The sequence below is a fragment of the Hippopotamus amphibius genome, chromosome 4 (genome assembly GCF_030028045.1).
Source record: "Hippopotamus amphibius kiboko isolate mHipAmp2 chromosome 4, mHipAmp2.hap2, whole genome shotgun sequence".
Taxonomy (NCBI): domain Eukaryota; kingdom Metazoa; phylum Chordata; class Mammalia; order Artiodactyla; family Hippopotamidae; genus Hippopotamus; species Hippopotamus amphibius.
In genome coordinates, this window is record NC_080189.1 from 74,583,447 (window position 1) to 74,600,092 (window position 16,646).

Consider the following 16,646-nt stretch of genomic DNA (forward strand, 5'->3'; position numbering starts at 1 on the left):
AAGATTATCTGATGAATAGCAGAGTAGCCACGAGTCCTGGGTCTTCCGTGTGTATGTCTTCCCACTAGGTCCACTGTCTGTAATAATAAAAAAAATAATTCATGAGTCTGCAGAAACCTCACATTAGGTCCTTGCCATTTATTAGTTTTCCTTCTTTTACAGGTATTAAATTCTGTCCTTGCATAATTTTCCTCAGTCTAAGAACCTCTGAATCTTTCCTGCAAAAATAAGTATTATCATAATCTAAACGCATGTAACAACACATTCAAAATGAATTCCCGAATATATTTGAATATAACAAATTCTTTGTTATATTTGCCTTGCACAGTGAAATAGATATGTATTATTTGCATACTCTGTGTTTATATATATTTACATATCTGCTCTCTTAAGGCATTTATTAAACAGTAGTTTAATGAAGTTAGTGTTTAATTCATTCATCATCTGAGATACCGATTTTTCTTTTATAAACAACAGTTTGAGATGTCTGCCATATTAATAGCATATTTACCTAGAAATACAGGAAATTCAAGAGCATTGCAAATTGTGTCATTTTTATTCAAATATACAGCTCTTAGGAAATGAGACAAATAAAGCAATATGTTCTTCTCTATGATTTTGAAACAGCCAACCTAAAATTAAATTTGATATTATTCTGACTCTTGCCATGAACAAATCAGAGACATGTCAATATTTTGTGTTACAACCACATTCTAGACCATGACTTCTTATTCTTTACAAAATATTGGATTGTCCCTCATGTCTTCTAGGAATCTCATAGAAGATCATGATATTTGTGTTTTCTGTTGCTTAAAGGTGTTACATTACTTTAACTCAGTCACTTCACCTCACCATGAGTGGGGCTCCAGCTGGCCCGGCTGGTACAGGGAAAACAGAAACCACCAAAGATCTTGGCCGTGCCCTTGGCATGATGGTTTATGTATTCAACTGTTCAGAGCAAATGGACTACAAAGTAAGTTAGTTATAAAATGATACATCCTAACATTATTATTCCTGATCTGGAATAATTCAAACTAATAGCTTGGAACCCTTTTCTGTTAAATTCTTAATACCTCACTCCATCATTAAGTCCATAGGAAATATCTATAAGGGACTGGTGCAGACAGGAGCTTGGGGCTGCTTTGATGAGTTCAATCGAATTTCGGTGGAAGTTCTGTCAGTGGTGGCAGTACAAGTGAAAATGATACACGATGCCATCAGAAACAGGAAGAAGAGGTGAGTGGCGTGTGGCTTCTTCCTGTTGTTACAAGTAGAAAGAGAACCTTAGAGCAGTGCAGGAAACATCATCTTCACAGTCTCCAGCTGCCTCTCCCAGTCCCACGAAATGGATAAAATGAGAGAGACTGGTTAATTGTGAAGAATTATTTTGAATAATTTCCCATGTTTTAGCAGTGGTATTTGTATTGAATACAAAAAAGGTGTATTACTTTAATCACTTAAAGCTTAAACACCCTCCAGGACACTAAATCCAGTTATCAATTCTCAGCCCTGATCTTACTTCTGGCAGCATTTGACACAGTTGGTCCCTCCCTTCTGTGTGACACACTTTCTTGACATAGGTTCCAGGACCCCATGTCCTCCCAGTTTTCCCCCACCCACGGCTGCTCCTTTGCTGATTTCTTCTCGTCTATAAAATGGGGAGAAGTATAGTATCCACCTTGAGGATTACTGTGAGGATTAAATGCAGAGCACTTGGGCAGGTGCCTGACATATAGCACCATGTCAGTGTTAGCTATTATTTTTTATTATTTCCTGACCTATTAATGTTGCACGTCACAGGCCTCAATCTTTGGACCTTTTTTTTTCTCTCTATTTGTTCCCTTGGTCATTTCCTTTAGTCACGTGGCTTTCAATACCATATTGATGGTGCTGGCTACCAGCTGCCTAGGCCTCCTTTCTCTGATATCTAGACTTACATAGACAATGTCAGCAATTGTCTTGGGGCATTTCAAGACTCCGTTTGATGTCTCATTCTCCTGTCACATTTAATACATCCAAAGTCGAAGTCCTGGTCTTTCCACTAACACCTGCTGTGTTTGTTGTCCTGTCCCAGTAGAATACACCCTCACGTTCTTCCAGTTATTTGGGCCAAAACCTTTCCAAATAGATCCAGAACTGAATCACTTCCCAACTTGATGCCACACTCTGAAAGACAAAACATGACTGGTGCTTAGGGTTGATGGCTTCATTTGAGAAATCAGTATTATAGTACCCAATTGTGGTTTTCTTTGTATACTGTGCAATCTCATGTATCTGGCCTATGTAGTGACTTCCATTTTTTAGGGTATTTTGCTCAGCCAGCTGTCTTATTCATAGAACATGTCAGTTTCCCATCAAGGAAAGGTCATCCAGCCCCTTGGAACTGTGACCCTATTATGGAAGTTTCGAGTTATTGTAGATACATCTATATATTTCTACTTTCTAGAAAAATTCTCAATCCTTCCAACAACACATGGCTCTGGGAAGCCAGTTTCCTGTGACCAGATGTCTGCTGTCTTACCTGCTCCTGATCTAATGGCATGTTACATAAGTTAGGTTCTTCCCCTTTGATCCCCAGACATATTTGGTTCAGATTTTAGTCAAAATCTTCTTATTTGATGTAACCCAGATGCCCTTGAGGCCATCCTTTCTTACAGAGATTGAGATAACTGATCAATGCAAGGATTTCTGAAACTTTCCAACCATGTTTCTCGACAGCCTCCTCTCTCTCTGTGTCTGCGTGTATGTGAGTTGTACCTGTTCATTGTCGTGCTAGCCCATGTACAAACTGCTAGGCTCCTTCATGATTTCATGAGTATTATTACATTCTCTTTCCCCTCGGGGGTTCAAGAGATGGGACCGTGCTTCAACCACAAGGCCTTCCAGCATCTTGCTGGCTCTGCCCCCTTGAGGTCCATGCCTCTGACTTGTGGCTGTCCCTCCTATGCGTGATGGCAGAGCACTCAGCTACCCTGCTGCCCTAGCCACCTGCCAGGCCCTTCTGCCTTCCCCAGCCTGATACTCTGGGAATGAAGATTTCTCCATTCTTACCTTGACTATACACAATCCACCTTCTCTTCATTGTCCAGCATCTAGGAAACTCATAGTCCTAAAAACTGTGGCTGTCTCTTTTCCCTCCCTGGTCTGTGATGGAGGCCCAGCTCCTTAACCACTTTATCTCTCCCCTCTCTCAACAAGAGACAGCCTTCTATTTGTCTCGCTTACCTCCATTTGAAAGTTTCCTTTTACATGTCCTTCAATTTGGCTCCTACAGCCCTTTACTATTCCATTGCCCTGGCCATCAGCAGCCTAATGGCCCTTGCAAAGCTTTCTGAAAATCCTTCACTGCTTCTCCAGTACCTTCAAGTGATGACAATAGCCATAGTCATAGCTAACATCTGTGTAGTATTTACCATGCTCTCGGCACTGTACTCTTAGCCATTTATGTACATAATCTCTTAATCCTCATATAATCCAATAAGGTGGGTAATATTATTATCCTCCCCCCACCCTTTTTTTTTAATTGGATGAAGGAGTGGAATATGCATACAGTGATATAGCTGGTCTCTGAATGCTGTCAGTCTGGCCCCAGAGCTAGCTGTCATAAGCACCACACTCTTCTACCTCTCAATAGTGGTCAGTAGATATTTGTTGAATAGATGGGAGGGAAGGAGAGATGGTGGGTGAGCAAATAGACAAAATAACAACTGGACAAGGAGTCCCTTTCTCCTCCTTGCGTGGACATTCTGCCTCTGTAGCACATCGCCTTCAAGAAATTGCAGCCCATGTTGAAGGCAAAAAAGGCATCACGTTTCATTACCTGTTAAAGTAGTCAAGTCCTCATTTTTAGGTTCTAGCATACTGCGGCCATGCTAAAATATACAAAGGAATACTTGCCATACATGTAATTCCTTTGGGGGAAGGGAGTGTAGTTTTAATAAACATGCTTCAAAATATTCAAAGTATGTATGCTTATGAATTTTAAAGAAAATTGCACAGCATCAACAGCTTCCTAATAATAATCTGCATTTTACCGTGGTCTGCATTTGTCAGTGTCCATTCATGTTCAGTGAACACAGTTAATTCCATCAACATTCTTCTTCTGGTAGGTTTGTATTTCTTGGGGAAGCTATCACACTGAAGCCATCAGTTGGAATATTTATTACCATGAACCCAGGATATGCTGGCCGAACCGAATTACCGGAAAACCTCAAAGCTCTTTTCAGGCAAGTGTTATGCTTTCTGGGGTAGCACCTGGAGCGCTCATGCCACCTAACGTTGCTGGTTTGCACTGTTAAATGATTTGTCTTTACTTGAGAATTTCCGTGGGAAACCTCTCGTCATTTCTTTGGGATCCCTTTATAGAGAGAACGTTCACCGTGATAAATTAACTCTTTTGAAATATGAAGCCAAGACCCAAAATCATTACTTAAAAGTTACATGGTACATTTGAACATTTAATACTAGCTCTTTTGCAATGATATTTTTATTATAAAATTTTCACAAATTACAGAATATTTGGAAACTACAGAAATGAATAAAGAAAAAAATTACAGCTTTACCACCCAGAAATAAAGATTGTTGTATTTTTATCTAGTCCCTTATAATTCCTATTTTATGGGGTTAAGATATTAGGTTAGGCATGATTTTCATTTGGTTCTCATTTAATATGTTGACATAAGTAGTTTGTCATATTATTGAGAAGTCTTTGGAAATACCATTTTTTGTAGCTCCAAAATGGTCTCTCCCATAATTTTCTTAACTATTCTCTATTGTCTGACATAGAGGGCTGAGTTTTTCTTTTCAGTTTTTTATGATAATAAAGTAGCAGGCTGTAAACATCCCTTCACATGAAGTGTTACCTGTATTTCAGATTATTACCCAGAATAGATTCCTACATGTGGAATTACTTGGAATGAATAAAATCTTTATTGATGACCTGCTTTCCAAACATAGTCTGACAGTTTATACGCTTATTAGCAGTCTGTCAGAGAACTTGTGCTGTTGCATCTGGACCTGTTCTGTTTAACTCATGATTTAAATCAACTTTGTTCAGGTATAATTTCGTGTAATAAAATCCACCCACTTAAGTATCCAGTTAGTGAAAACACTACCACAATCAAGATATGGAATGCTTCCGACACCCCGGACATTCTCTTGTGCCTCTTTGAAGTTAATCCCCTGTATCACTGATGTCCTTTCTGTAACTCGAGGTTAAATTTGTCTTTTTTAGAGTTCATGTAAATGAAAGCCTGTTGCATGTACTCGTTTGTGTTGTCTGCTTCCCTTGAACATGATGGTTTGGGGATTCATCCAAGTGGTCCAGTGTGTCAGTAGTTCGTTTCTTTTCATTGCTAATGAGCATTCTATTGGAGAGACATATTACAATTTGTTTATCCATTCACTAGTTGATGGACATTGTTTCCAGTTTGGGGCTATTATGAATAAAGCTGCTATGAACATTCATGTACAGTCTTTGTGTGAAAATATGTTTTCTTTTGGGTAGGTATCTGTGAATGGAATTGCTAAGTCACATGGCAGATGTATGTTTGACTGTATTAGAAGTAGTCAATCTGGTTTCCAGTATGGTTGTACCATTTTACACCCTCACCATCAATGTATGACAATTTCAGCAGCTCTACATTCTTGTCAAAACTTGGTATTGTCAGTCTTTTTAGTTTTAGCCTATCGAATAGATAACTAGTGGTATGTCGTGGGTTTAACTTGCATTTCCACGGTGGTTAATAATGTTGAACATTTTTTCATGTAACTTACTGGCCATTCCGATACCCTCTTTTGAGAAGTGCTGTATTCTGCATACATGTTTCTTTGTTAAATACACATGTTGCAAATATTTTTCTCTCAATTTGTGGCTTGCCTTTTCATTTTCATAATGGTGTCCATCAAAGATAGAAGTTTAAAATGCAATGAAATACAATTTATCAATTTATTTCATGGTTTTTTAAAATATCCTAGTTAAGAACATTTGATTTGGACTTCCCTGGCAGTCCAGTGGTTAAGACTTCATGCTTCCGTTTCAGGGAGCATGGGTTTGATCCCTGGTCAGGGAACTAAGATCCCACATATCACATAGCACGGCCAAAAATTAAAACAAAACAAGAAATGTTTAACTCACCCCAGATTTTTCAACCATGTTTCTTTTAGAAGTTGTTTTTTAAGTTTTCATATGGATCCCCCCTTTTTTTTGTTAATGTGCTAAATTATACTCATTGATTATTCAAATGGTAAACAGTTTTTCAATGTTGCATTCCTGGGATAAACTCTACTTGGTCAGGGGATGTTATTTTCTATGTATTGTTGGATTCAATATGCTACTGTTTTTTTGGTGATTTTAAAATTGATGCCGTGAGGGACACTGGTCTGTAGTGTCCTTTCTTGTCATAGCTTCGTCTGATTTTGGCATCAGGATAATGCTGACCCCATGAATGACTTACCGTACGTTCCCTTCTCCATTTTCTTCAGAGTTTGTGTAGGATTGGCATTATTTACCCCCTAAATATTTGATGGAATTAATCAGTGAAGCCATTTACCCGTTTGGGCTTAGATTTTTCTTTGTGGGAATCTTTTTAGTGATCAATTCAATTTCTTTAATAGATAGAAATTTTTTTCTTGAATTAGTTGTGATGATTTGCATCATTTAAAGAATTTCTCCATATTATCTAAATTGTCAAATTTATTGGCATTAATTTGTTCATAATATTCTCTTATAATCTCTGGTGATGTCCTGAAATCCATGTCTGAGAAGGGCAACTTGTATCTTCTCTCTGTTTGTTTCCTTGATGAGCTAGAGGCTTATCCCTTTTATTTTGGAAGAGTTCTTTTGTGTTTATAATATGTGTCTTTGTTCCTGGTCTTCCTTCAAAGTAATACGCTACTTCACATATCATGTAAGAACCTCTGCAGTTGTTAGTGTGATTTCTTTCAATTCTTTTAAGCTTAAAATTTGCTTATCCATCCATCTAGATATTTAAGCATGTTTCATTTGTTTTTTCTTTTAATTTTTATATTATGACTTTTAAAATGTACTTCGTCTGTTAAGGACTTAATTTGGTAAGTAGCATGAAATGAATATTAAAACAGGTTTCTTTTCCCTAATAGTCAATTATTCTAGCATCCTTTAGTGAACATCTTCCTTTCCTCATATAATAGCTTTCTCTCTAACATAGCAATTTTATAATGTCTATTTTCCTTGAAAAAACATTCTAGAGTATAACTATCCTAGAAATGAATGTAATGATTACAGAAGATTTTCATTTGAAAATTGTACATCTCTGCAGTATTTTTACATTTGTATCCCAGTTCATCTTGTATCAATACATATTTTCATTTGGGTCTTAAAATTTGGAATTATTTTGTGACGTTTTCATAAATTTGGTTTAACTAAGTGCAGCATCATTTGTGTATGGGGGCCAGTACTGGTCTCAGCAAAGTCTGAAGGACAATTGAGTGATGAAAGTAGTATTCACGAGTGGAGGCAGCATGCCTAAGCCTTGAGAGTAGCATGACACCCACCATGTGGCCTCAGCCGTGTGTTTGTACTGCTCAAAACCTCAGTCTGCACCTCAGTAAAGTGCAGATAGGAAGAATAGCCACCTCAGAGTTCAGAGAACTAAGTGAGAAAGTTCATGAAAAGCTTTTAGCATCCCTTATGGTATGACGAGTACTCACTGAATATTAGCTGTCAGTATTAGTGTAAGAACCAGTTAAGTAAATTTGCTAGGCTTTTCCCTCCCTGTTTACTTCAAAAACTGTGGGAAAAAATGTGGGCCTACTTTAGGTAGAAGCAGTCAATAACATAGATCCTAAGAGACTCGGGAATGTTTAGGATGAAAAATTAGATATGCGTGCAGTAGACTGTAATAATATTTACAAAAAAACAGATGGATAAATATTACTGGAATATATGCTTTAAAAAGTCTAAAATAAGAGGCTTATTTGCTTATTTACTCTGGCTCCTTTTTTGCACTGGACTTCAGTGGAGTGGAATTTTTTCAAATGTTGCTTTTAATGGCAATTGTCTTGTGAGGACTTATTGGAAGTCCCCCTCCAAAAGAAAGGGAATTGGAAAGTTATGTTTTGATAAATTTTCATCTTAAAAGTCCAACCAAGCTGGCCACAGGCAGTGTTGGAGATGGCTGGTATAAGCTTGAAAGAGCTGATGGTTAACTTTTCATGAATTTTGTGAGGTGGTTGTGAAGCACAGGTAGGAATAAAAAACTATATAAACTTTTGATTAAATAACATCTATTAAAGACAAAGGTGATAAACATTCAAACTCATAACTTCCTAATTAGTTTATTTTATTAATACTTATGGTACTTCTGTCTATCGTGTCTGTATGGTGATGTGCAACCTCACATCTCGTGCCAGCTCCACATTTAGTAATACTGTGTTGGTAGATGGAAATCAGCCATGGTGGAAGTCTTGAGTTCATGGAAGTTAGCCAACACTATTTTTGCAGAGCCAGTTGTTAACTGTTTATCAGCACAGCACTGGCCACAGATTAAAGACTGGCCTCCAGCACAAAATATCACTCATCTTTCGGCGGTGACAACTTACAGTAGAAGTTTACTGAATATACCCACAGATTTCCCTTAAACTCCTACACCCACCTGTGCTTCTGCCATTTTCAGATTTTCCATCTTTTTCTATGTATCCAGTAACTCCTGGGCATTTTTTAGTTGAAGTGAAGGGTCTTGTTAGCTGTTACTGACAGAGGTAATTATGACCTCCTTGAGAATGGTTAGAATGTCGGTATACATTAATCACTTGGTTTCAGCAATTTGTACTTATTACCTTATCGCATTTTAAAACTAAATTTTGTAATTACTTTGTAGACCCTGTGCCATGGTGGCCCCTGACATCAAGCTAATCTGTGAAATCCTATTAGTTGCTGAAGGTTTTGTGGATACGCGCTCATTAGCCCGCAAGTTTATTACGTTGTACATGCTCTGCAAGGAGGTCCTGTCCAAGCAGGTGAGGTGTCTTATGTTACTTTTTCTTGGTTTTCACACCCCATTAAAACAGCCTCTGAAATATGCATGCTTGGTAATTTATTACTCAAATTACAGTTAGACATTTAGGAGTAATTTCATATTTTCCATAAAATTTTGAAAATCTGTATTTTACAATTCTTCATTTGTTTTTGAAATTAAAAACAAGACATTTTAAATTGAAGATTTTATTTGTATTTAATACAGTTTTTATCAACGGGCTATGTGATTTTCTTTAAACGTTATCAGTGCTATAATTAGATATAAATTTTATGATGCCTCCATTTCCTGGTGGGAATATTATTTTCCAGGGAGAGATGGCAGGAGTGTTCATAAGAGCCATGGAAAACTGATTTTCTGAAGAACTCTTGAGAAATGTTAAAGATTTTCTCATTTTGTTGGTAATTCTTTATTTGAAGTTAGCCTTGACTTTTTTGTTTGCGTTTATTTTTGCTCTACAATTCCTTGGTCTCTGAAATGGGCAAATTAATAAATACTTTACTCTCCAGTCACTACCTTCTTGCTGTTTCATTGAAGCCACTGGTGGCCACAAAAATGCCATCTATATCAGCATCATTGTTGTTAAATTTAGTTTTGTGGTCACCTTTGACTTCATTCTTTTGGTGACCTTTTGTTAATTCCTGGTGACATTATTTTGCAGTTGTTCCAGGATAAAAGTATTAAAATATCATAGCTACAAACACACAGTTAGCTGTATTGCCAGATGGACTCATTTTAAATTACCCGTTGCTGGGGTGAAATTTGGAATCTGAGAGGCAAATTCATGTTGTCATTATAACAACTGTGAATTTACATTCTGTGGTAAAACATATCGAACTTGATAACGTGAAAAAATGCTTATGACAATGTTATATGCAAAAAACAGCACACCGAAATGTACATGTGATCTACAATTTGCATGTATTTTATTCAATATATTTTATATTACACTGTGTTTTATATACGTATAAAGTGACTGGAACATACATTATGATTTTTAACATTTGTTTCTGGGTAATAAGATAGTATTTTAAATTTTTTCCTTATTCTTGTTTGTGATATCCTTTTTATTTTGTTCAATGAGCCCATTTAATTTTATAGTGGGAAAACATCAGAAGAAAAAAGTGTCATTGCACCCAGGATACATGGAGTTACAACCATACCCCATTCCCAGCACTGATACTTAAACATTTAGTAAGCATTTACTGTATTCAAGTAATAGATTTATTGCTGACCCTGATGAACGGGGTAAACATAGAACAAATGAAACAGACACGTAGATTTCTGACTTCAAAGAACCTATTTAGGAGATTCGGTTTACATAAAATAAAAATTAGAAGGAAGTGAAGGATGAAAAAATTATCATAGTTTCAAGGAAGAAAGGAATCAGTATTTACTGAACAGGGGTCATGTGTTAGCTTTTTAATCTTGGCAGAAACACTATGAATTTGGTCTTATTCATTCCGTTTTACAGGTGAGGAAACTGAGTAAATAACCTATCCAAAGTTCACAACTAATAAGTGATGGGAGTGATATTTAAATTCAGTCCTTTCTAATCCTTTCTAGGACATCTGTAGCCAATTACAAGAGGAACATGTTGGGAGGGGTAGAACAGACAAGGAAAGCGTTCTCCAACTCAACAGAAATGTCAGGGATGAGATGAGGGGAAAGAAGTTTGCCCGGCACAGAAAAGCTCAGTTAGGAACACAATCCCCTGATAGTTTTCTAAGCTGTAGTAATGGATTTGAGAAGAATCAGTGGACATTTTTGACCAACGGAATAACATAATGAAAATGGTGAAGATTATTTTAGCAGTTGTTTGCACTGTTTAAATGTTTAGGAGTGACACCAAGTCGTCTTTTTTTTTTTTTTTTTTTTTTTTAACTGAAGTGTAGTTGATTTACAATGTTGTATTTGTTTCTGGTATACAGAATGGGGATTCTTATACATACACATATATAATCTTTTTCATATTCCTTTCCATTATAGGTTATTACAGGGTATTGAACATAGTTCCCTGTGCTCTACAGTAGGAGCTTGTTATATATCTGTTTGATATATGGTAGTTTGTATCTGCTAATCCCAAACTCCTAATTTATCCCTCTCCACCTCCCTTTCCCCTGTGGTAACCACAAGTTTGTTTTCTGTGTCTGTGAGTCTGTTTCTGTTTTGTAAATAAGTTTATTTGTGTCATATTTTAGATTCCACATATAAGTGATATCCTATGATGTTTGTCTTTGTCTGACTTCACTTAGAATGATAATCTCTAGGTCCATTCATGTTGCTGCACATGGCATTATGTCATTCTTTTTTATGGCTGAGTAGTATTCCATTGTATATATGTACCGCACCTTCTTTATCCAGTCCTCTGTCAATAGACATTTAGGTTGCTTCCATGTCTTGACTATTGTATATAGTGCTGCAGTGAACATTGGGGTGCATGTATCTTTTCATACATTCTCTCCTTTAATAGTGTCACTGTGATGACTTACCCCTTCCCCAGTCTCCCTGGCCTCCTCTTTCCCTTCTCCTTTCCTCTTCTCAAGCCCTAGTCTCTTTGTATATCAGTGGCTTTCATATAATTTTTACTATGACCCACATTAAAAATACCTTTTCTATTGAATATACACATATGTGCATACACACATGCATCCAAGCACAACTGAAACAAAAATCTTCATCAAACACCTCTTACCCTTATTATTTGCAGTGCCTGCTAGTATTTTTCATTCCATTCTGTTCTGTTTTTGCTCCCTGCCACCCACCCTCTCTGTTCAACAAAAATGATGGTTACAACCCACTAAATTGATTTTATTATTTACTAATGAATTGAAGACCATATTTATGCATATATATGTTGCCTCGCTGCTCACAAAGCATTAACTCATTTTACTCCAACCTTGTAAAGTGGGTGGATACTTTAATCTGGCTTTTTATAGATGATGATAGTAAGACTTGGAGAGGTTAAGTGACTTTCCCACAGGCACAGCTGGGAGATGTTTGAGAGGAGGGTTGTTACTATGTGGACTGTAGATAGAAGGCAAAGAAGAGAAGGCCGGTTACATACAGTCAGTCGGTTAATACGGTATATCTTTCCTGAGCCCTCTACCCTGTGCATTGCACTATACTAGGGCCTAGAAGACAAAAAATCAGCATGGAGTCTGTGCTGCAGGAGCTTGGAGCCTGTGAAGGAATCTTATAGAGATGATGTGGAAGTCTCAAAGAGGTATTGGTCTAATCATTGAACTTTAAAACAAAAATTTTATTGAGGTATAGTTGATTTATAATGTTGCGTTAGTTTCGGGTATACAGCCAAGTGAATCTGTTACACATATAAATATATCCACTCTTTTTTAGATTCTTTTCTCATATAGGCCATTACAGAGTATTGAGTAGAGTTCCCTGTACTATACAGTAGGTCCTTATTAGTTATCTATTTTTTTTAAATGTTCAAAACACATTTTCTAAATTACTTTGAGGTTGATTTATATCAGATAATTTCAACAAATACAATGTTTAATGAAAAAATTATGGTATACAGTGTCATTGTCTCTAGAAAAAAGTCTTATTTACAAGTTAAGGAACAAAACTATTTCTTTTAATTAAGTGTAGGTTTTAGAAAAACATTCACTATGCATGACTAAAATTAAAAAATAAAAAATAAAAAAAATAATTTCCTAAGAATAGCTGTAGTATCCAGTGAAATCTTAAGAGGTCAATTAAAATTTTTTTCAATCATTTTCTGAAAATCTGATGTGTTTACTTGCTTGTTGAGTCTTTGCAAGTCTAATCTTTTCGGTTTTGGTGATTAACTTCTCAGTGCCTCTTTTCTTTTCACGAGGCTGGTTAAGTTTGGCCTGCTTATTTACCAAAATCTTCTGCCAATACCTCTCTTCATGATCACCAGAAAGAATCTCTAGTTTCCAGCAGTGTTTCTTTTTTATTTCTGTATATGCAGTTATTACTGCTTTAGCATCCTCAGGAGTTTTAAATCTAGCATGGCATGCTGAATCTCCTTCCCGCAAATCAACATAAACAGCTTCTGAGATTGCTGCCAAAGTATCCCTGACTAGTTTCCTGCCAGGTAAAGGCTCAGTGTTGGTGATCTTCACCATCACACCACTCACAAACTGTGGGCCTGTTGCATTAACTTTCTCCTGGGGACCACACTCTTCACTGTCTGTTTTTTTATTTTTCATTCCGGACTTAGCAGGTACTCCATGGTTTGTTTCCATTTCTGACTCTGATTTTATTTGGGATATTGTTTTTTTTTAAGAAGACATGCTGACTTTTTGCAGTGGTAAATACTTTTTCTTCAAATCCAGCCATTCGCTCTTTGATAGTACTCGTAATGGTATCACCTCTTCTCCCTTTTTATGCCTCTCTTTATGTGTTTTCTTATGCTTTCTTTTTGCTTTCAAGAGGGATCCATCTTTTATATCTCCAGTGTCTTTTTCCTCTTCTGTAGAGACTTCTAATTCTTTGTTTTCTTTACAAACTTCTGAAGCTTCTTTTTTAATGTGTTTCTGAACCACTTTTTAAGTTTTTGATTCGGGAATTAGGCAATCTGCATCTTCATAGCTACTTCTCTTCCTCTTCCCTGTTTTTACTAAAGGTAAGCTGGATACTTCAGTTTTTTTGCATTTTTTCTTTTTCTTTATGGGTGGCTTTTGGTGTTCAGCAGCCTCTACTTCAGAGCCCTCAGATGTGGTCCTCGATCTTTTTATACAGGTGCTTTCCTTGCTTGTGTCCATATTTGATTCTTTGGTCTAAACATTGTCTTCTTTCTTTATTCAGCATTTCTTTTTCTTTTCTTCAGCTACTCTAAGGGCAGGAATGGGCTTGTTTTTCACTGTCTTAGGAAATACACCAGGTTTTCTTGGTGCTTCCTCTGGTGGGTTATTAAGAAACTCAGTAGCTTTTGCTGCTTGTTCTTTTGTTTCAAATTCTATGAAGGCAAATCCCTTTGGATCTCCACTAGACTTATAATGTGGTATACTTATATAAACGACATTGCCACATTTCCCAAATACTCTTTCAATCCAGCTGTGATTAACATTTTTGGGAAGTAATTCCATATACACGATCCACTTATCCTCATCCTTTGGTCTTTCACCCAGAGGCTTTTTTCTCCTGGTTCTGGTGCCTTCTAAATCCAGCTCTACAACAGCTGAATTTTTCAGTGCTCTGGCTAACTTTCCATTTGTGGTTAATTTTTTCATTTTGTTGAATGACACGAGAAGTGATATATCAACATATCCATCTCTAGATTTTTCTATTTGCTCTTGAGGAAATCTATCCTTGTGAAGATTTGCATCTCCAAATCAGAAGTCCACTTGCTTTGCAATATCTGCGAGCACCTGTTATACTTGAGACCTTTTCTTTTTTTATACTTCTTTTTTCTTTTCCGTGCTTTCCTCTTCCATTGCCTTTCCTTGATTTCCACGTTCAGTTTCCACTTCTGTCAATCCATCCAATTCCCAAAATACAGGGCCAGAGACTGCGTCCTTCAGTCCTTCCTGTTTCCCGATCCTTATCGCCGCGGTTGTTTTCGCGTCATGAGATGAGTGACACGGTTCTCCTGTACACCTCGGAGAAGACGGGCCTAGTTATCTGTTTTATCTACAGTAGTGTGTACGTGTCAATCTCACTCTCCCAGTTTATTGCTCCCCGCTACCCTTACCCCCGATAACCATAAGTTTGTTTTCTACACCTGTGACTTCATGTTTTGTAGATTAAGTTCATTTGTACCCTTTTTTTTAGATTCCACTTCTTAATCACGCAGATGCTCCAGCCTTGATGTTGGCACTTAATGCAGTCAAAACTGGATTATTAAAGTTCAGTGATTATTTTCTGTATCTGTAACTCTATTTCTGTTTTGTAGATAAGTTCATTCATACTCTTTTTTTTTTTTTTTTTTAGATTCTATATATAGGCGATATCATGTGACATCATTACTGGGGGTAAGGGGTGGGGGAGGGATAAACTGGGAGATTGGGACTGACGTGTACACACTACTATGTATAAAATAGGTAACTAATAAGGACCTACTGTATAGCACAGGGAACTCAATACTCTGTAATGACCTATATGGGAAAAGAATCTAAAAAAGAGTGAATATATGTACATGTGTAACTGATTCACTTTGCTGCACGTCTGAAACTAACACAACATTGTAAATCAATTATACTCCAATACAAATTTTTTTAAAAAAAAGAGGTAGAGTAATGAGGGAAATTAGAGATCCAGGGCTGGGAGGGGGTGGAATAGCAGGGCTGCCGGTGGACAGCAGGAGGAGTGTGCTTGTGGTTGGAGGTGAAAACACTGCAGTAACTGAACCCAAGTTAGCAGGCTTGTTGAGAGAACAGAGAGAGGGCGGCGGATGGAGCCTTGGGCAAATACTGTAACTAAACACTATGGAAAAAAAAGAAATTTGCTGACAGAGGTGGAGAATCAGGCAAAGGAAGCAGGACACTGAAGGGAAATGGTTTTTTACAATTTCAAGGAGGGGAGGAAAATGTTACTTTACATCATTAAGACACATATTTATCTGAACTCTTTTCTTTTAGCTTTTGGTTTTCACTTCTGGAATGAGAATCTGATTCCGTCATAAAATTTTTGAAAAAATATATCTGTGTTTTGATTTTAGGATCATTATGATTGGGGACTTCGCGCTATTAAGTCTGTCTTGGTTGTAGCTGGCTCCCTGAAACGAGGAGATAAAAATAGACCTGAAGATCAGGTACTGCAGTACTAATATGATTTTGTTGAGTGAATAGCTAAAAGGCTTTGTACAAATAGAAGTGCATATCTGGATGGTGGGTCATATGTAGCATGACTTCTAAAAAAGCATCACATCTATTTTTAATACAGGATATTTTGAGGACTGGCATTTCTTATGTTATAAAAGACCACAAGTATTCTTGAGTAAAAGGATATGAATATATGAAAGAAAATGTGATTTTATAAGTGCTGTTGAAATATCAGCCACAAAAAGGTATCTTGGCAATCATAAATAATTTAGTAATCACTGTTTGATTTTCTCTGAGGAACATTTAGAAAATCTAATTGAGTTGGGATATTAATCCTGAAAAAATTATGTGAAGACATAATCGAATGGAAGAAAGTATGTCCATTTTTTCTAATGGAAGAAAGTATGTGAGCTGAGTTTAAAGAAAGCAACAGCAAGGATGCTTGCTTAACACCAATGATATATTTAATTGGTTATTTAGAGCTGCTAGGGGAGTGTTCCACTGTCCGTCATAGGGAAAAACAATAACACCCAAATTATGCATTTTTCTCTATTAAACAAGTAGTGAGAGTAATGGATATACAGCCTGTGTGAAGATGCAGTATAGCTTGAGATTTTGAAGACAGGTCTATTCCTGTGAGTTTCTTTTCATGTTAAGGGATATTTATCATGTGATTTTCTACTTTTCTTTTCCATACTTTCTGCTCTTCCTCTCAGTCACAATTCATGATTGGGTCAAGATTTTCATGCATTTATTTGTTCTCATGCTATATTGTTATTTTTGTTGGAACGCTTACCTCTTTTTGTAAAAGTCATCCTGATGTTCAAGTTACTGCTTTTAAAATCTAAAGCCCCCTTTGGTTTTCAGCCATTATAGAACA

General features: G+C 36.8%; 1 protein-coding gene and 1 pseudogene across 1 annotated transcript in view; one reads left to right on the forward strand and one right to left on the reverse strand.

Annotated features, from left to right (window-relative positions):
* Positions 1 to 16,646, forward strand: part of DNAH11 (dynein axonemal heavy chain 11) — a 315,727-nt gene that overhangs the window by 124,128 nt on the left and 174,953 nt on the right. Inside the window, 5 exon segments of the mRNA XM_057731719.1 lie at positions 817 to 973; positions 1,091 to 1,236; positions 4,110 to 4,226; positions 8,859 to 8,997; positions 15,664 to 15,756. Of these exon segments, the coding sequence (XP_057587702.1) occupies positions 817 to 973; positions 1,091 to 1,236; positions 4,110 to 4,226; positions 8,859 to 8,997; positions 15,664 to 15,756 (652 nt within the window).
* On the reverse strand, positions 12,746 to 14,316 carry LOC130851424 (la-related protein 7-like; annotated as a pseudogene).